This window comes from Leptodactylus fuscus, chromosome 2, assembly GCF_031893055.1.
Source record: "Leptodactylus fuscus isolate aLepFus1 chromosome 2, aLepFus1.hap2, whole genome shotgun sequence".
NCBI classification, from domain to species: Eukaryota; Metazoa; Chordata; class Amphibia; order Anura; family Leptodactylidae; genus Leptodactylus; species Leptodactylus fuscus.
In genome coordinates, this window is record NC_134266.1 from 102,555,360 (window position 1) to 102,582,918 (window position 27,559).

General features: G+C 42.2%; 1 protein-coding gene across 1 annotated transcript in view; it reads left to right on the plus strand.

Annotated features, from left to right (window-relative positions):
* Positions 1-11,031: 11,031 nt before the first annotated feature.
* Positions 11,032-27,559, plus strand: part of LOC142194074 (synaptotagmin-2-like) — a 135,405-nt gene continuing 118,877 nt past the window's right edge. Inside the window, exons 1-2 of the mRNA XM_075263100.1 lie at positions 11,032-11,129; positions 23,029-23,217. Of these exons, the coding sequence (XP_075119201.1) occupies positions 23,034-23,217 (184 nt within the window). The 5' untranslated portion in view covers positions 11,032-11,129; positions 23,029-23,033. The remainder of the gene's footprint in view (positions 11,130-23,028; positions 23,218-27,559) is intronic.

Here is a 27,559-nt window from a genome sequence, read left to right on the forward strand (position 1 = left end):
TGGGGACTGGGATGGCCATTCCAGAACATTGTAATTGTTCCTCTGCATGAATGCCTGAGGATTTGGAGCGGTGTTTTGGATCATTGTCTTGCTGAAATATCCATCCCCGGCGTAACTTCAACTTCGTCACTGATTCTTGAACATTATTCTCAAGAATCTGCTGATACTGAGTGGAATCCATGCGACTCTCAACTTTAACAAGATTCCCGATGCCGGCATTGGCCACACAGCCCCAAAGCATGATGGAACCTCCACCAAATTTTACAGTGGGTAGCATGTGTTTTTCTTGGAATGCTGTTTCTTTTTGGACGCCATGCATAACGCCTTTTTTTATAACCAAACAACTCAATTTTTGTTTCCAAAATGAAGCTGCCTTGTCCAAATGTGCTTTTTCATACCTCAGGCAACTCTATTTGTGGCGTACGTGCAGAAACGGATTCTTTCTCATCACTCTCCCATACAGCTTCTATTTGTGCAAAGTGCGCTGTATAGTTGACCGATGCACAGTGACACCATCTGCAGCAAGATGATGCTGCAGCTCTTTGGAGGTGGTCTGTGGATTGTCCTTGACTGTTCTCACCATTCTTCTTCTCTGCCTTTCTGATATTTTTCTTGGCCTGCCACTTCTGGGCTTAACAAGAACTGTCCCTGTGGTCTTCCATTTCCTTACTATGTTCCTCACAGTGGAAATTGACAGGTTAAATCTCTGAGACAACTTTTTGTATCCTTCCCCTGAACAACTATGTTGAACAATCTTTGTTTTCAGATCATTTGAGAGTTGTTTTGAGTAGCCCATGATGCCACTCTTCAGAGGAGATTCAAATAGGAGATCAACTTGCAATTGGCCACCTTAAATACCTTTTCTTATGATTGGATACATCTGGCTATGAAGTTCAAAGCTCACTGTGCTTCAGTAAGTCAGTAAAAAGTAGTTAGGGGAATTCAAATCAATAAAATGATAAGGGTGTCCATACTTTTGCACCGGTCAAATTTTGGTTTAATGCATATTGCACATTTTCTGTTAGTACAATAAACCTCATTTCAATCCTGAAATATTACTGTGTCCATCAGTTATTAGATATATCAAACTGAAATGGCTGTTGCAAACACCAAAATATTTAGAACAAAAAATGATTAAGATTAATAGGGGTGCCCAAACTTTTTCATAGGACTGTATTAGTGAATAACAGCTAAATCCTGCTTGTCTTCTGTATTCGTGTTTTTGGGAGTCTGAGCTCTTGTTGTAGTTGATGTTTGCGGTACATATAGTACATATACACATTGTATACACCTTAAGCTATTATTTTAAATGTCCTTTGTATATGAATCTGAGATTGAACATGAGTTTTAGGTGCAAATATATGTTTTAGCGTATTTTTTCAAAAAATAATTTGTGTTGGTCGCAAAGTTGCATGAAGGTGGATGTGGCTATCGATGACCCATTAAGACATTTGTAATCTTCAGGTTGTCTACTTTCAAAAAATATATAGGGTTTAGAAATTCATTTACTTTTCATGGTGTGTAATCACTACATTTTATAGGATGATACTTTTTTAACATTTCCAGCTTCAAAGCAGATTTTTGTTCCTTCCAGTTCTAGCGATTTTCTGAACACACATGCATGCGGGTGTAGGCCTTAGTGATATGTATGAACTCTGCACATGTTGAACTCTTATTTTTAGGAGGTTTGGTGCATTTAATTTTTTGTTTGGTTTCCGCTTTTAACAACTAATATACATTTATTTGCATTATTTCATAAAACATTCACTTTAAATCAAAATTGCATGAAAGTGCCTGTTCGTATATAGTACCAAGTGGCATTCTGACAATGCTGTAGGTGTCTACTTTAATAAAATATATAGGTATGGGGGCAGTGGCGTAACTAGGAATGGCGGGGCCCAATGGCGAACTTTTGACATGGGGCCCCCCCCGACCGACACTGACGCTGAAGATCTCGACTGACCTCCTCCTACGCATTTCTGCGCGTTCTATTATGCCCCATAGTGGCCCCTTAACACAGTATTATCCCCCATAGTGGCCCCTTAACACATTATTATCCCCCATAGTGTCCCCTGCACACAGTATTATCCCCCATAGTGGCCCCTTAACACAGTATTATCCCCCATAGTGGCCCCTGCACACAGTATTATCCCCCATAGTGGCCCCTGCACACAGTATTATCCCCCATAGGGGCCCCTGCACACAGTATTATCTCCCATAGTGGCCCCTGCACACAGTATTATCCCCCATAGTGGCCCCTGCACACAGTATTATCCCCCATAGTGGCCCCTGCACACAGTATTATCCCCATAGTGGCCCCTGCACACAGTATTATCTCCCATAGTGGCCCCTGCACACAGTATTATCCCCCATAGGGCCCCTTCACACAGTATTATCCCCCATAGTGGCCCCTGCACACAGTAATATCCCCCATAGGGGCCCCTGCACACAGTATTATCCCCCTTTGTTGCCCCTGCACACAGTATTATGTCCCACTGTGGACACCCATAAACAATTATTATACTCTGGGGTGTTTTCAGACCCCAGAGTATAATAATCGGAGACCCAGGGGGAGAAAAACATAAAAAACCACTGTCTCCGGCTCCTACACGGTCTTCTCCGCTGCCTTCTCCTCTGCCATCCTTGTTTAATGATGTCTGACGTCACATGACCCAGGACGCAGGCCGGGTTCATGTGATGTCAGAGACGTCAGAAAGGACGTCAGGCAGGATCGTGGAGAGGTAAGTAACATGTTTTTTATGTTTCTTACCTCTCCCGGTCCGCTGATCATTATACTCGGGGGTCTGCAAAGACCCCCGAGTATAATGATAGCAGCGGTAGCGGCTGTCACCAGGCCCCTAATGTCCTGGGCCCTATGGCAGCTGCCTCTGCTGCTATGGCGGTAGTTATGCCACTGTATGAGGGGTTTGGATGCTTTTTTAATGTTGCACTTTAGGTTTGATTTGTCCATCTCAAAACTGTGAAAATTGCTCTGGCTACTGGAGGTGCAAAATTTCCAGAGACCCTTGGCAGCAAAAAGGTTAAAGAGGACCTTTCAAGTCCTCAAAGATGTACGGTATTATACAGTGAATAAATAAATAAATAATTAATTGTTTGATCCCGTACTGGTTTTGTGTTTGCCCACTGACAAAAACATAAACAATCAATAATTTTAAGGGTAGGTTAAAGGGATTCTATCATTGGGAAAACTCATATTTGCATAGCCTTTAGAAAGGCTATTCCAGACGTACCATTTATTTGTTAATCCTCTCAGCCGTTTTTTTAATTAGCCTATTTTTCGCTGTGTTAGATCAAAAGGGTTCTAGCTCCACACAACCTATTTTTCGGAAAATCAAACTTGAAGTTTTGAAAGTTATAATTGTTAAATAAATAATTGAATCAAGCTGATTTTTTTTTTCTGTAATAAAAGGAATTTCCGGCACTCTGAGTTGTATGCTTCCAGTGTGCAAGTTTTATTATATCTGACAATGGTACAAGGTCAATAACAGACCTCCATCAGTGTGTCAGTTGAAGAAGTTGGAAGCTCAAAGGTTCGAAATGGGGAGTCCAGCCTTTTCCTGGCACCACACAGATTAACCGAGTGACGGTAGATTACTTACAAGTATGATTTTTTTTCTGTACATAAGTAATTAAAGTAATTATACCAATAGTTTTTTTTATACAAATTGTTTATACTTTAATTAATATAAGCAATGACTTTTGGAGATAGAACCTTATTGTTTCAGAAAACGTCAAATGTAGTCACTTTTACTTTGCAGATAGAACCTTTGTACTTTGTAATAACATAATGAATGGGAAAACTAGGCTCAGATAACCTTTAGACAAAAAAATTTGAGTGGTAAAAGTGATTTACATTTTATTCTAATCATATTTACTTGTTTTCTCAAACAACAATGATCATTGGAATGAAATAGATGAGTATTAACAGGTGCGGCATAGAACTTGTAAGTGTTAGGCTGCAAGCACATGGAGTTATGCCGGGCTTGTAAAAACACTCATTCACAGCCGTACACGCGAGCGCTCCTGAACACTTCCCATTCACTTCAATGGGAGCGCTCGTAACGCAGCGTCTCTGCTGCGGGTAAATCGCGGCGTTTACGTCCTATGGGGCCCCGGCCTCAGGAAGTATTTCTGAAGATATAATTGACTTGCTGTGAAAATACAGCTGTTCCGCTGCAGATTTATTTTCTGCAATATGTGTATGGGATTAGTGATAATTCCTTCTACTTTGCAGGTGCTGTGTTCTTTTCTGCAGTGTTTCTGCTGCGGCCAAAGCGCTGCGTTTTCGCAAAAGTGGTGGGCCCCAATCTTAAAGACCTTAGGAACACCCTTACAATTGGTCACCATTGAAGTGGATAAATACTTGCTGAATAAGTCAGACCTGAGATCAGATCACTGGTACAATTACTTAGGATAGATCAGGTTGAGTTTGGCCACCCAACAAGGGACGTATTATAACAAGGAATGGCTTTGTATAGTACCATCACATGTTAAGCAATATTCAGTTAAATAATGGATAGTTTTGTCAAGGGTGGCTGATAAAAGATAGCTGGTGTGTAATTTCTAGTACTTTACAGTTCGGTGTCAGTTGAGGCTGCTGTGAGTTACAATTATAAACCATTGCATAAGGTTTCAAGAGGTTACAGCACAAGGGCTAAAGAGGAGGGGCTAAATCACACATCACAAAAACATACTTTACGGAAATCCATGAAGGGGGGAACAGGTACAGTAAGCAGATGGTCGACTTATTTGCGGTCTAACAGACTTTCTTTCTTACCTTCTGTTCCTCAATGGCATGTGAGGGGTTGTTTTGTTGCTTCCATGGATATCTTTGGCTTAAGATGGCGAGTGTGTAGGGCTATTGGGGATATGGTTCTGCAGTGCCAGGGCTTTGGTGGGGTCAGAAGTAGGAGGATCGGTGTTGCCGAGTGCTTCAGTGCAGTACAGTTGTCTGGCATTTGGATGGTGGCCACAATAACAGCAGGTCCTGCTATATTGGAACTTGGAGTCTGATTCTCTCTCTCTGTGGATCACAATTATCCATAGGTCTTTCCAGCAGGTGTCAGCCACGAGGTGCTGTTGACCTCGAATTTGGAGTGACCAGGAGAGTATATGAGATGCCCCAGCTCCAGAAATGTCCAAATATATTTCAACCTGATGATATTTCTGAAAATAATACAACTAAGGGCCCCTTCACACGGCGTATACGCTCACTGCTTTGGAGCGTGTAAACGTTCCGTAGCAGTGGCGTCTAAAAGCAGATCGCATTGATTTCTATGGGAGCCGACATACGCGCGCTCGCCATAGAAATGAATGGGCTTCTTTTTCCATTCATTTCTATGGGGAGCGCGCGTCTGCCGGCTCCCATAGAAATCAATGGGAAGTGCTTTAGACGCCGCTGCTACGGAACGTTTACACGCTCCAAAGCAGTGAGCGTATACGCCGTGTGAAGGGGCCCTAAAAGTTCAGCCTTGTCATATGAAAAATCTCATCTCACCAATAGAATCTCATCTTTCATATGACAGCGAAAGCACCAAAGCATTTTATAATGGATATAACTAAAGTGATCCCCCTTCTGACTCCAATTTACCACTGTATTTGGGCCCATACACTCATACTCCAGTGAGAAGTCAGTGAGAGATAAAAGACAAAAGGACAGAGTGGATTACAGCACAGGTTTTCACGATATGGAGCAAAAATCTGTTAATAAAGTATATTACAATATTTATTAACGTCACTGCCAGAAAATCAAAGAATAATGATGAAAATGCAGGTACCCTTTAAACCACAAGAGGGAGAAGAAGCAACTGTTATCCACCAGGTGGCAGCAGAGCACAGAATAATAAAAATAATCCATAGGGAATCTGCGTTCCAAAAACTGTTTTAATCTACAGTGGTAGTAGCATCATAGACCTGGATTCTTTCTCTTTAAACACTGTTATGTTTGGCAGTCTCAACTCTTCTGGCAACAAAGGTTTAAATGGTATTAATACTTTCTAAATGAAAAACTATTTTCACCCAGTTTATTTATTTATAATTTTTGCGCTGTTCACTGTACAGCATAAATATAATATTATTAATATTCTGAGTCAATACAATTCTGGTGATACCAAACCTATGTCTTGTCTTCCATCAACTCCTCACTGTCTCTAAATTTACTAACTCTTCTCTGCCACTCTCTGATCATAACCTTCTGGCTCTCACCATCAGTGCCCTCTCCCCTTCACAGGATACAACTACCCATCATACATATAGGAATTTACATGCTATTAACACCCAGCACTTCTCAGATACTTTACAGTCCTCTTTCTTCCCCATCTTCTCAATCTACTGTCCCAATCTGGCCACCAGTCACTATAATGAAACCCTTAAAAATGCATTGGATGAGGTGGTTCCCGCCTCCACTTGTAAAGTTTGACGTAGGAGCAACCTTGGTACACGTCACAGACACGTTTTCTTCAGCAGTGCTCTAGGTGTGTCGAACGTCTGTGGAGAAAATCACGTTCACCTGCAGATTTCCTCCACTTCAAATGTATGCTTAAAACATATAGTTCTGCCCTTTACCTCGCCAAACAAGACTATTTCTCCTCCCTCATCTCTTTTCTCTCCAGCAACCCTAAAAGGTTTTTTGAAACTTTTCACTCCTTACTCACACCCAAGGTGTATGCATCATTCACAGACCTTAGTGCTGATGACCTGGCCTCCTATTTCCATGATAAAATTGATAAGATCCGTAGAGGAAATAACTGGCCAATCCCCAGGTGGCATTGAGTCCCACACCTACCATAGTACTGATCCTCTCACCAACCGCACTTCAGACTGTCCATTCTTATCTTTTGAACCTGTTACAGAACAGGAAGTCTCTCAGCTACTTTCTTCATCTCGCCCTACAACCTGCAGTAGATTACCCCTTCCCCTCACACTTTCTCCAATCTCTGTCGCCTGCTGTCACGACTTACCTTATTAAAATATTTAACCACTCTCTTCTGGAATTTTCCCATCCTCTTTCAAACATGTTGTCATAACCCCACTATTGAAAAAACCCTCCCTGGACCCGTCCTGTGCTGCTAACTATCGACCAGTCTCTAACCTCCCCTTCAGCTCTAAAATCTTGGAATGCCTGGTCTATTCTCGTTTAAGCCGCTATCTCTCTGCTAACTCTCTTCTTGACCCCTTACAATCTGGTTTCTGCACTCTACTGAAATGGCCTTCACAAAATGGCCTTCACTTTATCTATTGGAGGGCACCGCTCCCGGTGTCTGTGCGACCTGCTCTGCCTCCGACCCACTGTTTAAAAAGTTTGAGGACCCCTGGTCTAGACACTACAGCGATGCCTCCGGTCTGTGCCAGTCACTACATTGACTGCCTATTCATTACAGAATACAATATAATCTTATCACCTACATCCACAAGACTCTTCATAATGCTGCACCTCCCTACATTTCCTCCCTCATCTCTGTCTTCCGCCCAACCTGTGCTCTCCATTCACTGATTGACCTAAGACTTAGTTAGAGGAGGTGACACAAGAGGTAGCAGGGGCAGCATTGGAGGTAGCATTGCTTATACAGTGGTCAGACAATTTAGTAATAGAGGTTACTGTCATTACACAACATAAAACTTTATGAGCCGTCACCAGTTACATAGTAGATGAGGTTGGATAAAGACATTAGTCCATCAAGTCCAACCTATAACCGTACAATCCCTACAGTGTTGATCCAGGGGAAGGCAAAAAACCCCATGAGGCTTATGCCAATTGCCCTATTTTAGGGGAAAAAATTCCTTCCCGACTCCAAATCTGGCAGTCAGTATAAAAACCCTGGATCAACGTGTCCTTAAAATTTAGAGTCCATAACCTGTTATATTTTTCTCTTCAAGAAAGGCATCCAGGCCCTCTTTGAATTTGTTTAATGAATCCAACATCACCACTTTCTGGGGCAGAGAGTTCCAGAGCCTCGCTGTTCTTGCTGTAAAGAATCCCCTTATGTGTTTCTGGTGAAATTCAGATGTAGAGGATGTCCTCTTGTCACTGTCACTGGCCTAGGAGTAAAAATATCCTTAGAAAGTTATTTGTATTGCCCCTTCATGTATTTGTACATTGTTATTAGATCCCCCAAGTGTGTTAATCTATCGTTGTATTCCAATCCACCCATTCCCCTAATAATTTTGGTTGCCCGTCTTTGCACTATTCTTTTCTCTAAACTGAATAACCCCAAGTTTGTTAATCTATCGTTGTACTGCAGTCCCTTTCCCCTAATCATTTTGGTTGCCCAGTCATGTCCTTTAACATGTGGGTGGTGCTTGGACATATAAAGTTAGCCTGAAACGGCATTATATCATGTGGGGTCACCTCTTGTGTCACTCCCTCTACCTCATAGATTGTAAACTCTTGTGAGCAGGGCCATTAGTCCCATTGTGTGAAGTGACTATTTCTTTGTAATATATCTTTTTGTCTGTACTTGAACCCTACAAATTGTAAAGTGCTGCGGAATATGTTGGCGCTATATAAATAAAATTGATTATTATTACTATTATTATTATCTATACTTGTTTTGGTGTTTTAACTCATTTAGCACAACATTTTTTGTTTTGAGTTGCCATGTTTTAAAAGTCATAACTTTTTTTTTCCATCAACCGTAAAATCAATGTATTTCAAATACCTCCCAACTGTCCTGGATTAAGCAGGAAAGTCACAGATTCTGGGTGCTATCCCGGTCACCTGGAGGTATGTCACGGGCTGTCCGGAAACAGATGAATTGCATATAATGGTGAAGCAGCTGCTCCCTACTTTACCATTCCGCCCCTGTATCTCTGAGAACTGTAAGTGTGATGTGAGGACGTCAATTACAACATGCCTGCAGCTCTTTGAAGCCTCTGGGAACAGCTGGGGTTTCTTCAGTCTGAAAAGAGGCTTTAAGGCTGTTATACAGCGTGAGAGACTATAGACCAGGGTCAGGGGATAATCGTACACATCAGGGAGAGTGTTTGCCTACATAGACTATAGACCCTGGTCTATAGTCTCTCACTCTGCCAAATCAGTATCCCTACGCTATGCTGAGGATGGCCCAATAGGCCGAAACAGCGCTGTCTATAGCTGGGAATCTGTTCCTTTTGGAATAGAAATACTAAATTGGCAATTAAATCCACATCATGATTAAATAGCCTTTTTAACTGAGTCATGTATGATGTTAAGGATGCTGCCCTCTAGAGGGTGGTGTACAGAGTGCACTGTTCTCCTAATTACATCCTGGAGAATAGATTTGCATATTTTTTACCCAGAATCCCTAGCGGAGCAGGGCTGACTTGTAAGTCTCCGTACTGCTTATGTAGGCAAACACTCTCCCTGATGTGTACGATTATCCCCTGACCCTGGTCTATAGTCTCTCACTCTGCCAAATCAGTATCCTTATACTATGCTGAGGATGGCCCAGTAGACTGAAACAGCGCCGTCCATAGCTGGGAATCTGTTCTTCTTGGAATAGAAATACTAATTTGGCAATTAAATCCACATCATGATTAAATAGACTTTTTAACTGAGTCATGCATGATGCTGCCCTCTAGATGGTGGCGTACAGAGTGCACTGTTCTCCTAATTACATCCTGGAGAATAGATTTGCAGTTTTTGCCTGACCAATACTGGTCCATGTATATGTATGCGTGTGTGTGCACGTGCATGTGTGTATTTGTGAGTGTGTGCACACGTGTGATCTATATGTATGTTTGCATGTGTGCATGCACGTGTGATCTGTGTATATGTATGCATGTATGTGCGCGTGTGATCCATGTGTTTCTGCGTGCACAGAGCAAGTGTCCATGCGTGTGGTAGTTGTGTGTGAGTATGCCTGTGCTCTGTTCATCCATGTGTGTAGTGTGCATCCGAGTGTCTTTGCGTGCGTGGTCAGTGCGTGTGTGTGTGGTATTTGTGGGGTGGTGTTTGTGTTGTGTATGTCTAAGAGTGGTGTGGTGTGTTGTGGCATTTGTGTGGTGTTGTGCATTTGGGTTGGTGTATTTGTGCTGTCTGTGTGATGTTTATATGGTGTTTGTGAAATGTTTGTGTGTTGTGTGTGGTGGTGCAGCCCCTTTAGCTGCGACTCTTTGGTGCCGTCGCTATAATCTGTCCCTGTCAGTCACAACTGTTGTTTTCCCCTCAGTGCTTTCACTTTCACTTTTCCACATTGTATGTATAGGGCCTAAATTTAGTGGCCCCAATCTCATGACGGGGGGGGGGGGGGGGGGGGCGCTAGCGAGATGTAATGTATTCATAGTATTCTGCTCCTGTGGGTGGAGAGAGGGCATGCCAAATTTCACCCAAATCGGGCCAGAACTGTGGATTTGTATAGATCAGACTACTACAGAATTTACGTTTTATATATATATATAGATGGTAGCTCAAGTTATTTTGTAGTTAAAGGGGTATTCCCACCTCACATACTCAGCAGTCTTCACTCTTGTAAAATCTTCTTTCTTCCTGGTTGCTTGCATCATTTGGTGGGCGGGGTTTCACAGGCAACCTGCCGTTTAGCTCCGCCCCCAAATTCACGTGTAGCTCCGCCCACCCACATTGGACTATGAAGTACAGGCAGCAGCAACTCCATTCTGTGTTACATACAGAGACTGCCTGTCTCTGCCATAATGAACACAATTGAATTAGCTAGCCTGATAACTGGGAGAACAGAAGAAATGAAAGCAGCTCCTCTATCTGAGTGCAGGACCTAGGTCACATGGTGTAGACACAGGAATAGCTAGATACACAGGCTCGCTCCCTGCACTTAGCCCCTCCTCCCTCCCCCCTGAGAGCAGCAGATACATCATTTGACTCAGGAGCAGCTAGGTCAGGGCTGTGGCCACAAAAAATTGAACAAAGTAAGATAGTGGACAGACAAAGCAGTTTTGCTGAAGCAATGTATTTAGGAAAAGTCTTACATCCACATTAACCAGCAGTATAGATAGGATCCTTGTGATGGGACAACCCCTTTAATTGTGGTTTCTCTTTTAGTTTTTTTTACAGTATTTTTGGGGAGGATCATCCACAGATGTGAGAAGATATCTTCATTGCAGATCTTCAGACAAGTTTTGTGATTATTAAGTTTTGTGAAGCACTGAACTAGAAGGTAAGGAAACTCAATGTTTTACAGAAAAAAAATATGACAGGTTAAAAAAAAATACTGCCTGACAAAAGAACTCAAATATATTCTAGCCAGCTATTTTCATCTGTTCAGCAAATAAATTTCAAGCTTTTCAATGGGATGAATGTGTTGTTAGGAAACGGTACTGTAGAGGTATATTATTTTATAGGCTGTATTCCCCTCCACAGCACAAAACTAAAATCTTAGCTACCACTTTAGTCATATTTCAAGCTTGGCTCCAAAATTGGACTAGTAAATGTACATGCGTTTCTACCTTAGCCAACATCCACAATGCTGTTTTATAAGTGTACTGAAATGAATCACCATTGTGTAGTAAACTGTTAAGTTACATTCCCTCAAAGCCATTCCGGACTAAAATGCTGGTTAATTAAGAACTTAAAGGGGTATTCCCATGAACATAAATCATATATGTTTGTGTATAATTAAAAGTTAAACATTTTTGCAAGTATAAGTATTTAAAAATTATGCAGAGTTTTAAAGATTGTCTAACCATTGTAAGGGTATGTTCACAAGTTTTCTGCAAACTGAGAAAATCAGTTTCAGGAATTAGGAAATGGTATTTTGACACGGTTTTTGACACCGCGATTTTTGACAGTTTTTTGGAAGCCCTTTTTTTTCCACCCTGTTTTTTTAACTAGCCAGGCAACTGGGCAAGGACAAAAAGACCATCCCTTTTTTCTTAGGCGCCATTTTAACTGACTGAACTCAGCTAAAGTTTACTGAACTGAACTGAAGACCTATTTTTTCTGATTAAAATGGACCAAAACACAGCCTCCTCAACAACCCCTGCAGCGAATGAGGGGAGAATTAAAGTAAAGGGAAGAGAGAAGTGTCTCCTGATGTTGATCATCAGCATAGTTCATCGACGTAGTTTGCAACGGGAGGTAAGTACTGAAATACTTACATGTTTCACATATATTAATGAAGTAATGAAGTGCTGGTGTGAATCAAATATTCTTTTGTTTTCACAGGAACAGCAAAGAGACATAGACGATACTGAGTACACCCCATTAACACCCTTTGGGCATTGATGGGCCATATTGGACAGCTCTATCCTGAACTGAGACAGTAAGTTGTTTTTGTTTTATTTTTGTTTGTTTTTTTAACTACACTAAAACGATATATATGTGTGTCTTCTTGAAATAGATTGGTATACATGTACACTATTCGCTTCACAAGGCCACAATTATGTAGTCTAACTGTAGGGGCCACTATGGTACATGAAGGGCCACTGTGGGACATAAAACTGTGTAAAGACCTATAGAACATTATACCATGTACACTATGGGACATTATTCTTAATCTTTTTTTTTTACAGATTTTCCTGACAAGTTCATGTCATTTGTGCGAATGCCAAATGAGGCGTTTGATAATTTACTGCGAATCCTGGCAGAACATTTACGCCACAGGACACAAGCATGAGGAAGGCCATCAGTCCAACAGAAAGGCTGTTCATCACGATGTGTTAAGTTATGAAATTTGTACATTTATTAAAAGGCCTTTTTTTTCTAATTGATGCTCAGTGGTCAAGAAGTGGTCAGTGGTCCATGGTCAAGAAGGCATGAAAATGTGTCACTAAAGATTATATATTGTACTAATTTCCTTTTTTTTTTCTTTTTCTTCTAGGTTTCTTGCAACAATGGGGAGTTGTGCATTACTGCACCTCCAATTCTGGGTTGGTAAATCCACCATATCTGGAATTGTGAGGAGCACATGCCATGTGATCTGGCAGCACTTTCAACCCATATCGACCCAGGAGATTGAATTGCAGGCAGCAGCAGGCTTTCAGTCTGTGGACAATTTCCCCAACTGAATTGGCGCCGTCAACCGTAAGCATGTATGTGTGCAGCAGCCACCACATTCAGGATCACAGTACTTCAAATACAATAAGTACTTTTCAGTGGTCCTGATAGCTGATGCCACATACAGATTTATTGCTGTCATCGTCGGTACCTATGGTAGTACTGGAGACTCCCGGGTGCTACTGACATTTGTTTTGGGGTGGCAAGTACTGGTAGATCAGGTGACTCTACCTTTTTTTTTTTTTTTTTTTTCTTATGGTAGAGTTGGAAGGGACCTCAAGGGCCATCGGGTCCAACCCCCTGCGAGTGCAGGTTTTCCTAAATCATCCCAGCTAAATGTTTATCCAGATTCCGCTTGAAGATTTCCATTGATGGAGCGCCCACCACCTCCCGTGGCAGCCTATTCCACTCTCTCACTACCCTCACTGTCAGAAAGTTTTTCCTAATGTCTAATCTGTATCTCTTTCCCTTTAGTTTCATCCCATTGCTTCTTGTACTTCCTTGTGCTAATGAGAATAGGGTAGATCCCTCTGCACTGTGACTACCTTTCAGATATTTGTAGACTGCTATTAAATCTCCGCTCAGCCTTCTCTTCTGCAAACTAAACAATCCCAGTTCTTTTAGCCGCTCCTCATAGGACATGGTTTGCAGACCTTCCACCATTTTGGTTGCTCTTCTCTGGACTTGCTCCAATATATCGATGTCTTTCTTGAATTGAGGTGCCCAGAACTGTACACAGTATTCCAAGTGTGGTCTGACCAGGGAAGAGTACAGCGGAATAATGACCTCTCTTGATCTAGATTCAATGCTTGTCTTAATACATCCCAGAATTTTATTAGCCTTTTTTGCAGCAGCACCGCACTGTTGGCTCATGTTGAATTTGTGATCTACTATTATGCCCAAGTCCTTTTCCCCTATGCTATCACTTAGTTCTATTCCTCCCATACTATATATGTTTTTTACATTTCTGTTACCCAGATGTAGAACTTTGCATTTGTTCCTGTTAAATACCATTTTGTTTGCCTCAGCCCATTGTTCCAGTGTGTCTAAGTCCTTTTGAATGCACTCTCTCTCCTCTCTAGTGTTGGCTATTCCTCCTATCTTCGTATCATCTGCAAATTTTATGAGTTCCCCAATAATTCCATCGTCCAGATCATTTATAAAGATATTAAAAAGTACTGGGCCCAGAACAGAGCCCTGCGGCACCCCGCTTTTGACTTTCTTCCAGTTGGATGTGTAGCCATTTAGTATTACTCGTTGTGCCCGATCATTAAGCCAGTTGTGAATCCACCTAACTGATTTTTTGTCAAAGCCATACTTAATCATTTTTTCAATAAGAAGGTTATGTGATACTTTATCAAATGCCTTTCTGAAGTCAAGATATACTATGTCCACGGCATTCCCTTGGTCCAACCATTCAGTGATTTTGTTGTAGAAGGAAATCAGGTTAGTCTGACAAGATTTATTGGTCATAAAGCCGTGCTGGCTCTGGTTAATTAATGCCTTCCCATCCAGGTACCGAAGTAAATGTTCCTTGACAATTTGCTCAAAGATTTTTCCTGCTATCGAGGTCAGACTTACCGGCCTGTAATTTCCTGGATCGTCCCTTTTCCCCTTTTTGTAGATGGGGACAACATTTGCCCTTTTCCAATCTAAAGGGACCACTCCTGTTTCCCATGACTTACCGAAGATTATAGCAAGGGGTTCTGTTATTTCCTCTGCTATCTCTTTCAGGACTCTAGGGTGTAAATCATCTGGTCCTGGGGACTTGGTTTCCTGTAACTTGGCTAAGTGCTCTCTTACCAGACCTTTGCTTATAGTCAGCTTGGAGTCCTCCTTCCCCTCATCTCCATCACCATTAATGTCGATATTTCCATTAGTTTCTTGGGAGAAGACGGATACAAAATATGAATTTAGTAGCTCCACCTGCTGTTCCACCATGTTAACTGTTTCTCCTTTGTCATTCTTCAGGACTCCAATGGTCTCCTTCACTTTTCTTTTGCTTTTAACATATCCCCAAAATCCTTTTACCTTACTCTTTGCCTCTTTTGCAAGCTTCAATTCGTGTTCAGCCTTAGCTCCTTTGATGCTTGTCTTGCAGAGTCTGCAGACTGCTGTGTACTCTTCCTTAGGTATAGTTCCCATCTTCCACTTTTTGTATGTTTCCTTTTTCCTTTTTAGCAGGTTATGTAATTTTTTGGTCATCCATCCTGATATTTTTAGGTGCTTCCCATTTTTCTTCCTTCTAGGTATTGTTAGTTCCTGTGCTTTAATGATTTCCCTACGGAAGATTCCCCACCCTTCATGTGCATTTTTGTGCTTAAGAATTTTGCACCATGGAATTCTGCTAACCCTTGCCTTCAGGCTCTTGAAGTCTGCCCTGCTAAAGTCGAGCCTTGAAGTCTGTGTCTTCTCAGGTCTTCTTCTTCTTGCAACCCCAAACTCAAGTATAGCATGATCGCTGAATCCCAGTGTCCCTGCTACCCGTAGTCCCTTAACCATGTGCTCTTTGTTGGTTAGGACTAGGTCCAAAATGGATGTTCCTCTCGTGTTTTCTTCTACTAGCTGAGCAATGAAGTTGTCTGCTAGAGAGGATAAAAATTTGATGGAGCCTTTACTCTTGGCTGTGTGGGTTTCCCAATGAATGTCAGGGTAATTGAAGTCTCCCATGATCACTATTTCATGTTTCTTTGAGAGCGTGGTCATTTGCTGTGAAAAAATATCATCCATGTCTTCTGTCTGTCCTGGTGGTCTGTAATAAACGCCTAGTATGATGTCCTTATCATTGTTTTTCCCTTGAATTACTACCCAAATAATTTCCAGTAGATTATCATTCTGTAAAACTGTAATTTCTGTGGAGATGTGTTCTTTTTTAACATACAATGCAACTCCACCCCCTCTTTTATTAGTTCTATTCTTTTTGAATAAGTTGTATCCTTCCATCTGTATGTTCCAATCATGCATGTCGTTCCACCAGGTTTCTGTGATGCCGATGACGTCATAGTTTTCCTTGTGTATCATCAGCTCTAGTTCTCCTTGTTTGTTTCCCATGCTTTGTGCGTTTGTGTAAAAACATTTCAGATTGTGCTCTGTTGTATCCTTTTTCGTAATTTCCTTCTGAGTATCCTGTCTTGGGTCCTCTTTACCACATCTAGTAACCTTGTTTAGTATGTCTTTTAGCTGCATGTTCTTGTCTTTCTTTTTTCTCCCCATCCCCTCTTCTTCTAGTTTAAAGCCCTTCTGATGAGTGTGGCAAGTCTTCTGGCAAATATGTTTTTCCCAGGTTTTGTGAGATGTATCCCGTCTCTAGCAAGGAGTCCATCGTAGAGGTAATTCACGCCATGGTCCAAAAATCCAAATCCTTGCTCTCGGCACCACCGTCGAAGCCAGGTGTTTACCTCTAGTATTCTATTCCATCTCCTGATGCCATGACCATCAACTGGGAGGATTGATGAGAATACTACCTGCGCATCCAGTTCCTTCACTGTCTTCCCCAAATTTTCAAAGTCTTTATAGATAGTTGGTAAATCATTTTTTGCCGTGTCATTTGTACCCACATGTATCAGTAGGAATGGGTAGTCGTCCTTGGAGCTGAGGAGGCTTGGTATCCTATCGGCCACATCCTTGATTTTTGCTCCTGGGAGGCAGCATACTTCTCGTGCGGTTAAGTTACCTCCACCAAGACCGCTTCTGGGTGCAACGCATCCAGTCCCCTTCGTTATGGTATCGGATGAGGCTTTTCCACTGACTACAAACCTGCTGCGTATATAACCACGGAGGAAACTAGATGCCCAGAAGAGGGTCTTCAACATGAGGCTGAGCCGGGCACGACGCTTCATGGAGTGCACTTTCAGGATTAGGGTTAGTAACTGGAGGTTCTTCACCTGTGGACTGCATTTGGATCCCGATACAGTAGACGTAGTCATCGAAGCTGCCTGTGTGCTTCACAACTATGTTCGGGACTATGACAGCCACAGCATTGGAGTGGAGCCACAGGCAGATTTTGGTGAGCCACCAGTCAACTGTTCCGATGGTCAGGCATCCAACTCAGCTCTACAGGTGAGAGATGCCTTCATGGACTATTTCATGAGTCCCGAAGGTGCTGTGCCTTGGCAGTTTTCTAGCCTCAGTAATGAGCAGCCTGACTAGGACTGAAGACTTTCATCATGGGATTCTGAAAATTTGGCATGATTTACATTTTGTAAATAGATTAATTTGTTTCTCTTATTTATTTATTTATTTTTAATACAAGTAAAATTTATATTGTTAAATTCTTTGTGTGTGTGTCTTTTTTTCAAATATATTGGTGGTATGTAGGTATGAGGTGTGGGTGGGTAGGGGGTGTGAGGGGTGGGAGAGAGGAGAATCATGTGAGTTGTAAACTGCAGGAAGCTACCCATGTACACAAATGCAAAGGATGCCAGGAACTCCCAGAGAAAGTCCAAAATCACTCAATACACTGCTAATGGTATTTTGATTAAAAAGAGGACCTTTCATGTCCTTGGGCACATGCGGTTTTATAGTAAGTCAACTCAGTTTTCCTGTTATGTGCCCCTAGTGAAGAACTATCGTTGCCGTAGCTTTTCACTCTCAGAAGGGCGTTTCTGAGGAATGCCCCCTCTGACAGTACAGCTCTATGGACTGTACTGTCAGGAGTGTTTCTGTCAGAAACGCAGACTGTCAGAAACGGCCTTCTGACACTGAAGAGCTATCGGTAACGGCACCGATAGCTCTTCAGTAGGGGCACATAATGGGAAAGCCGATAGTGCACTGAATTCAGCGCCCTGTTGGCTTTCTAGCGGTATATAAAACTGCATGTGCCCGAGGACATGAAAAGGTCCTCTTTTTAATCAAAATACCTTTAGCAGCATTATAATAGCACTAAAATAGTTTTTTGGCAAAAAAAGGTCATATGCCCGGAAAAAAACATTAGGCCCGGTTCACATCTGCATTTGGGTTTCTATTTGGGGAGTCCACTTGGGGACCCCTCCAGAGAGAAAACTATACACAGTGAAAAGCAGGTAACCGCTTTTTAATGCGTATAGGTTTAAGTTCTGGAAGGGCGGGCCCAAGCGGACTCTCCGAACAGAAACGAACGCTGATGAGAACTGGGCCTTTCACGTCTTCAGGCACAAGCAGTTTCATATAATGCTATAAAAGAATTAAGCGCGTTTTTTTTAACCACTTCAGTACCGGCCAATTTGTGGTCCAGGACCAGACACATTTTAGGTTTATTTTGTATGTGCGGTTTTGAGGGCTGTAACATTTTTCTCGTATGTCTCAGTCAACTAATTTTTGCGTCTTTTTTCGGGGACACATAGGGCTTTATTTTTATGTAGTTTTTATTTTCAAATGTGTTTTAATTTTTTTTTTATATCCGAGAAAATATAAACAAAATAGGAGGGAAATTGTGTCTGGTTTTCAATTTATTATTATTTTTTTTATTTAATAACAGAAAGTGTCACTGAAAAACTTTATAATATAGTTTTTCCTCTCCGTTACGGTAATTTTTATTTTGTATGGTGTCGTCGGGGGTGGGGCTATAACCTTTAATAACGGCGTTTTATTAGCGTATTATTATTATTATTTTATTTACATTTTTTTAAAACTTTTTTATTATATTTTCTTTTTAATTTTTTTTTCAGATTGTGTCCCCATAAGGTGATAAGAGACCTTTGGGGACATCTGATCGCTTTTTTTTTTGTACTGGAGGCTGGTTTCTCCTATAACTGGGGCTGGTACATTTAGCTTCAGTTGCAGGTGGAATACAGCCTCCTGCACGCTGTATACACAGTATGCAGAGCTGATTTGGGACCCAGCAGTTCTTGCAAGACGCTACGCCCGGCGGATCACGTGACGGCCGGGTCAGAGAGCGGCCGCCCATAGCTGTGCTCATTGAGCGCTGTATACATAGCGATCGAGAAGGCAGGGGAGGTAATAAATCTTCCCTGCCATCTCTGTGGGAGCTCTGGCTGAAGTTACAGCCGACTCACAGCTTCAGTAGCTGCACGATCTCCGTGCAGCTACTGTGTTCTGACTGGACGTACCAGACGTTTATAGTCTATGAGCGGTCCGGAAGGGGTTAAATGAATTTTTTTTTTATTACATTTTTTTTTACAAAACAAATTTACAAAACCCAACAACTCATATCCTCCCCCCACCCCCCATCCCTAATAAAATTAAGGAAAAAATAAATAAATAAAATAAGGACAAAAGGGTGGAGTTATCTTGGGGTGAAGGGACAGGAAGGGTCTGGGGATAATCATAAAATGAACTGTAGAATTCTGTCCTCGCTGGAGGCAGAGGGGGAGCAGGAGGTGGTGCTAAAAACTCAAGCTGGGTTTGAGTTGTAGTGGAAACCATCTCCGGCCCATTATGGACAGGCTCATAGCCTGCCAGAACTGGAGTATGAGATAACTCAGTCCCAGTAGAGTAGGAGCAGACTGGAAGTCTGCTGCCATAGTGTCCACAAAGGCAATAAATGTCCCTTGGTGATCAGGTGGCATCTGCTGGCAGGAAGATGCCACCCCATAGCCAAAGAAATCAAACCTGTCATCGCCATACACCCTCAGGATAAGGGACATAGCATGATTCCCCACCTCCAGTTACCTGTCCTTTACCCGGGGGGCCCTTCCAGTCTGCTCCCCAGTAGAAGGTGTGTGGGTAGGAGGGGCCTGACGTTGCCTTCTCCAGGTGACTCTGGGTGGCTGAGGTCCTTCCTCCGAAGAGACGGCCCTGCAGAAGAAGCTGCAGAGGAAGCTCCAGGTGAAGTCACCCAGGAAGGCCCAGGCAAAACATCGGTGCCCCTCTCCGATTCATGGAAGGAACAGGCAGGCGGGGTGGGGTCACTCTCCCTCTGCTGCAGTTCATCTAGTGGTATCAGGGACTCGAGCTGAGTCTCCTCAAAATTGCCCGAAGTTCTGTGTGAGCAAAAACATATATAAGTATACATTTATGAAAAAACAAAACAATCAAAGTCAATGCATTTACTACTTACGGCCGTTGTCCCCTGCGGGGCAGGATGAACTGCAGCTCATCTTCATGTGCAAATTTTTTGCGCTTGGAGGGAGAGGACCCACTTGGAGGGAGAGGATCCACTCTGCATTGACTTTTGTGCCTCGTTCATGAACCGATCCACATACACATTCTTCCATTGTTTCTCTTGCTGAAAAGTTTACGCATGGCCTTGCATATGTCCAGCAAGGCCGCATCCTGGGCATTCTGGTCACTATATAATGCTTCCGCTTCAGTCCATAGTTTGGGATGGGAATGAACCTGCATAAAAAATACAGAAAAAAGACAAAAAAAATTAAAAAAAGGCTATGCATGGTATAAAAGAGCAGAAGGAGTCCCTAAAGTATAATTGGATAAAAAAAACATTAGGAGCCTCGGCTTATATTCGGATTGGCTTATACTTGAGCATATACGGTACATTAGTAAATTACTGAGTAAGACTGCCAATGAAAAAGACTTAGGGATTTTGGTGGACAGCAAGCTTACCTTTAGTGACCTGTGCCAGGCAGCTGCTACCAAGGCAAATAAAATTATGGGATGCATCAAAAGAGGTCTAGATTCTCATGACAAGAACATAGTTATGCCTCTATATAAATCACTGGTATGGCCAAAGTTAGAATATTGTGCACAATTTTGGGCCCTGATATACAAGAAAGACATAAGTGAACTTGAAAAAGTGCAAAGACTTGCAACCAAAATTATTAGGGGAATGGGTGGACTGGAGTACAATGATAGATTAACACACTTGGGGTTATTCAGTTTAGAGAAAAGATATCTACGGGGGGATCTAATAACAATGTACAAATACATGAAGGGACAATACAAAGAACTTTCTAAGGATCTTTTTACTCCTAGGCCAGTGACAGTGACAAGGGGACATCCTCTTTGTCTGGAGGATAGAAAGTTTCACCAGAAACATAGAAGGGGATTCTTCACAGTAAGAACAGCGAGGCTATGGAACTCTGCCCCAAGAAGTGGTGATGGTGGATTAATTAAACAAGTTCAAAGAGGGCTTAGATGCCTTTGTTGAAGAGAAAAATAAAACAGGTTATGGACTCTAGATTTTAAGGACACGTTGATCCAGGGTTTTTATACTGACTGGCAGATTTGGAGTTGGGAAGGAATTTTATCCCTGAAATGGGGCAATTGGCATAAGCCTCATGTTTTTTTTTGCCTTCCCCTGGATCAACACTGTAGGGGATTGTAGGGTTATAGGTTGGACTTGATGGACTGATGTCTTTATCCAACCTCATCTACTATGAAACGATGTAGGATGGTGAAGAACCTTGCAAATAATGAAGAGGCTAGTTGTTTGGGAACTAGCAGACAGTTCTGTAAAAGAAAGTTTAATTAGTTTTGCATAAACCTTCTTTTTTTTTTTTTTTAGTTCTATTGATGGGTTAATAAGTACACCCATATACCTTTTAGGCAGTTAGACAGTTTTGGATCAATCGGGTATCCAGGTAGTTTGGGGTGTTTACAGTGAAAAATATAGCTGTTATCAGGCAGGGACACTACATGAAGATATCCTAGTCACAATCAGGAAATCATAGCCGATTTTTTGACTTTAGAAAGTTCCTGCATTCATGGTCGCATCCACTGGCAACTGATCAAAAATCTTTAAAACTCTGCAAAATATTAACACACTTATATTTGCAAAAACGTTTATCAATTATCTACATATTTAAAAATACTTATGTTTGTGGGAATATCCCTTGAAGGCCTTATCTGAACGACAATGGAAAACTGCAATCTGACAGCCATGTTTTTAACAGCCCTCACATGGCAGTTTGAAAGACCATGAAAGTCTTTGAGTGTATTCACATATCCTCCTTTTTAATGGGCTGTGAAAACTAACATGTCCTATATTTGTCATTAGTGTCAGATCAGTTAGGGTCCTATACCTGTCACTCCCATGAATCCGCTGTCTTCCTCATCTGATACACAGAGAATGGAGCAGGAGGCAGATAGCTCTGTTTTCAGTGTAAGTGGCAAAACCAGGGTATTGCAGATCAGCTTGAATGGGAACTACAGTGGCTCATTTCAGCCACTTCACAGAGAACACAGCTCTCTGGTTCCTTCTCCAACCATTGTGTATCAGCTACTTAGCACAGATAATTAATGGGGTCACTGTGACTCACTGTTCTGATATTGATGACCATGCATCACACTGCATGATAGAGAAGTGTGATTTATCATACTACAGAACACGTTTTTATTGCTCCAGGGTCCAGTAGACACCACTCCATCTGATCGTATTCTTAATACTGGGTTGGGTAGCACTCTTCTGGTAATGCAGATTTGGGTGCACTTTCTGCATAGGGATTACTACCTCCCTATTGTTTTATATCAAAACAAGAAATAGAGTTGAACAGCAATCCAATAGGTTATGCATCTTAAAGTTTATTAAAGCCACGTTCATTACATGTGCTTCATGTTGGTTAAACCAACCCTTCGTCAGGAATGATTAGTAGAAATACAGAACTCTCTTGTTAATAGAGTATGGATCCAAGAATCAGTGAGTTTGTGAGTTCACATTTCATGGAAAGACCCTCAATATGGTCTTGTCTTTTTCCAGTTAATTTAAGCTCATTGGTTATGGCTGTATGCACATCTGACATGTTCAGTCCTGATGTCCTGCTGCAGGAAATTAGCATGGATTTTCCCAATTCTCAAGTAGCAAAAATTACCCAAGATAGGATTTCAAAATTTACAGGGTAATTGCTGTGGGTCGGAAACAGCTTTTACTTTATGTATAGCAAATGGTGGATGCTGTTTTGGAAAAACACAGCATAAATTTACATTCTGCAATTACAAAACCTTCTCCTCAGTTCATTTTGCAATGTATGTTTTTATGCTGATTGTGGAGATTTGTTTAAATCTCATACACTTGTTGCAGCTGAATAAAACAGAACATTACCAATGGGCAGCAACTAAATTACTGCATTTGCTAAAGTATGTCCATTGTGGACCAAGTAATATAGCTTTAGTAAATTCTTCTAATTTAATCTCTTTAATGTATTTTTTCCTTAATGTATTTTTTGCAGCCATCATGCATTTCAATTTGTTCAAAAAAGCTGAGCCTCCGCCTGAAGCTCACACAATGGCAAGCACCACAGAAGCACCTATTGTCTCTCAAGACAACACAACTGCAGTTGTTGGATCAGGGGATAAAAGTGCTGACACATTCAGAAAAATTCAACAGGAACTTATGAATCAAATAAATAAGATTCCATGTAAGTGTACTGTATATCATTATTAATGTATGACAAGACAATTACTGTATGCCATATTTCTGTATATTACTGCATTAAACATAGTATTATAAAGCTTATGCTGTACGCTTTAAAATATAATAGTGGGAGTTTTTCACTGATAATCAAGAGAGTGTGAGATGGACAGAGTTCAGTGGTTGGAGCTGTTGCCTTGCAGGTCTTGGGTCCTGGATTCAAATAGGACCAAGGACAACATCTCCATGGAGTTTGCAGATTCTTCCCATGTTTTCGGGGGTTTCCTTCCACACTCCAAAGACATACTGATAGAGAATTTAAATTACTTTGGACAGTGAATGATGACAATATCTGTAAAACGTTGCAGAATATGTTGGCCCTATGTAAAATGAATAAAGAAACTACAGTTCTAAATGCATACCTCCCAACCATGCTGGATTCAGTAGGACCACGGCCAGCATCAGCACCCAACTTACCCACTCGGCAGCTGACTGCAGGAGTGGGGATCAGTAAGTAAGGCGAGGATTACCAGGCGGTTTGATTCAGATCAAATAGGTCTGAACTGAAACTGCTATTATCATACTCCAGAGTCTCTGCAGACCCTGGAGTATGATGATCAGAGGCCCAGGGGAGGTGAGCGAGCATAATAAACAGTGCTGCTTACCTCTCCTGGGCTATGATGTGACTCCGTACTGTCTTCGGCCTCCTTCAATGACTTAGTTGTGATGTATAATGACGCCAACGTAATCTATGTCTTCGATGTCATCGAAGAGGGCTGAAGACTGGACAACGAGAGACACTAAAGCCCGGAAGAGGTAAGTAACATTTTTTTTTTCTATGGTTGTCACCTCCCCTGGCCCTCATCATTATACTCTGGGGTTTGAAAAGACTCCCCTGTATAATAAAAATTAGTGGGTCCTGAACCCGCAAAATTTTGTGTCGTGAACCTGCTGAAATATTTCCAATATTTTCAAGGCCCGCCCTAGGGGACACTATGGGATATAATACTGTGCGGAGGGGCCACTGTAGGACACTGTAGGAGAAGGTGCCGCTATGTGACATTATACCTTGTACAGGGGACGCTACGGGACATTATATCTTATGAAGGGGCCGCTATGGGAAATTATGCCTTGTGAAGGGACCGCTATCGGACATTATACCTTGTGAAGGGGCATCTATTGGACATTATACCTTATGAAGGGGTCGCTATCGGACATTATGCCATGTGGAGGGACCGCTATGGTACATTATACTGCATGAAGGCCACTGTAGGATATTATACAATGTAATGGGGCCACTGTGGGACATTATAGTGTGATTAAATGGGGCATTATACTGTGTGGGGGCCAGGAAAGGGGGTGTTATGCCATGGAGGGGGCAAAAATATGTTAGTCTTTACTAGTTACATCCTTCATCTGCCCCAGTGTCATACTGTTCTCCCCCCCCCCTTCATCTGCTCCAGTGTCATGCCGTTCTCCCCCCCTTCATCTGCTCCAGTGTCATGCCGTTCTCCCCCCCTTCATCTGCTCCAGTGTCATGCTGTTCTCCCTCCCCTTCATCTGCTCCAGTTTCATGCCGTTCTCCCCCCTCCTTCATCTGCCCCCAGTTTCATAGGCCGCCTACATTATGTTCCACCTTAATGTTTAACAGAAACACTGACACTCACCTTCCATCGCTCCCCCGCCGCTCTCTCCACTCTCTCACTTATACACATAGCTGTAGGCGCGATGTGACGTCATCACATCGCGGCTACAAATGCCGGAGTGCAGCGTTAAAGCAGGAGCTGAGCTGTGACAGCTCATGCTTTAGACGCTTATGTCAGGGGTCCTCAAACTTTTTAAACAGTGGGCCAATTCACTGTCTCTCGGACCATTGGAGGGCCGAAATATAGTTTAAAGGGATTCTACCATTAAAATCACATTTTTTCTCCTACCTTTAGATGTCTTTCTTAAGGCTATTCCTATGTATTATTGAGAAAAAATGGAGATGAATGGAACCGTGGGTGGAGGGGGACACTCAATTTTCAATCTCAGGAGGCGTTCACTCTTGTGCTCGGTGTCTGGTGTATGCATTCTGTTGGGTTTCCATCTTCAGTCCCAGAGAAACTGGACAGGGGATGAAAACCCAGCAGTCACCTTTAAAGCCCATTCAATTGAATGGGTTTGTAAAGGTGACCACCAGTATCCGCCTGTGGCCTGTCCACGGGGAAACCGTTTTTTTTAGCCGGACACAAAGTCAGACATGCAAGACTTTGTGTCCGGCTAAAAAAAAATGGTTTCCCCGCAGACAGGCCACAGGCAGATACTGGTGGTCACCTTTACAAACTCATTTAATTGAATGAGTTTTAAAGGTGACTGCCGGGTTTCCGTCCCCTGTCTAGTTTTGCTGGGACTGAAGATGGAAACCTGACGGAATGCATACACCAGACACCAAGCACAAGTGTGAATGCCCTCTGAGGTGTTATTTATCCTACAGTAAGATATCATACAGCTTACTTAAGGGGTCACAGGTAGGTCCATCCAGGAAGGCAGCAGACACTAAACCTGACCAGTGAGACCACTGCTGAGCGACACAGCAAACTGTAGTATAGTAGTGGCTTTGCTTACTGTAATTTGGTCTGCGTCAGGTCAGGTCACGTTGCTAGGGTGACCTGACTGACGAAGTGACAGAGGGGCACAGTTGACTGTATTGGGCCAGGCCATGGAGACAGCGCGCTTCACTTTACCTATTGGAGGGCGCCGCTCTTGATGTCTATGCGACCTGCTCTGCCTCCGGTGTCTGTCTGTGTCCTCCTGCCACATCGCTTGTATGCGATGTAAGGAGGATACAGGAGGCACCAGTCCCGATGTCTGTGCGATCTGCGGGACCGTGAGACAGGACACCAAAATCGTGAGTGTCCCGCGGAAATCGGGACGGTTTGGAGGTATTTGTATCTGTGTAGGCCAAGTCAGTTTCTGAATTGAGCACCTCTATTAATATAGATGAAAACATTCATTTCACTGTTAACAGAATCAGGCCCTGTTCACATGGTGGAATCTGGCGCTGATTTTGCAGCGGATTTCGCCCCCAAATCAGCAGTAGATTCTTCCCTTATTCTACCTCCCATTGAAAACAATTAGTGCAGGACGCTAAAAAAAAAAGGTGTCCTGCTCGATCTTGCCACGGATTCTACAGTTGTTTCAGAGGCTGCGGCTTGAGACTCCCCACTGGTTAGACCCATTCATTTGGACCTAATCAGCGGTTGAAAGCTGCAAAGGTCTGCTAATGCTCTGCATCCACTGGGGGTATATTCGAGCGCTGCTAGGAAAATCTGAAAAAAAGTTTGGGATATATCCAAGCGCTGCTAGGAATATCAGAGTAGTTTTATTCATGGTACAGATTTGGATATACAGTGGTTGGATATACCCCTGCTTTTTTTTCTTTATTATTCTATGTTTATTACCACTGTCTAGTTGGACGTGTGGTCCCGGGGCTGAGCTGCAGCTTTAACCTATATTGACTTGGTGTACCCCACCTTTTGGCTCCGGTGAAACCACTCCGCAATACAATCCACGTCTAGTTGAGGCAGCACTGTGATCCCACCCTTTTCTTTATTATTATCTTCAAGTATTGTCTCACACAGCCCGTGTAAATCTATACCATGAATAAAACTACAGCAACAATGAGCAATACAACAATAGGATGAATTAAATAATTCAGTTTTGCATTAGCTGCACTTGAGTGTCCAAACATAACCTGCCACCCCTAGTATTATTTTTCAACAAATGAGTAACTTTTTCAGCTTGTTTTGGTCACACTGTTGTAGGATAGTAGCATTTGTTCCTTCTTGTTGCAGTTTCTCAGCAAATATTCATCTTTGTCAAATTTGCCTAGCCAATCTTATAGCTCTTTTTCCATTCAAATTCACTGATTAGAAGTTAACTGTTTTTTTTTTAATATTTGAGAGTGAAGGATAGGTTTGCCTTGGTAGGATTCACATACACACATGGACAAAATTGTTGGTAGCCCTTGGTTAATGAAAGAAAAAACCACAATGGTCGCAGAAATACCGTAACTTGAATCTAACAAACTGTAGTTTGCCAAGCTACATGTTGACAAGCCACAAAGCTTCTGGGAGAATGTCCTATGGACCGATGAAGCAACATTCAAACTTTTTGGCAACGCACATCAGCTCTGTGTTCACAGACGGAAAAATGAAGTATACCTTGAAAAGAACATTGTCCCTATTGTGAAACATGAAGGAGGCTCTGTTATGTTTTGGGGCTGCTTTGCTGCATCTGGCACAGGGTTTCTCGAATCTGTGCAGGGTATAATGAAATCTCAAGACTATCATTGGATTCTAGAGAGA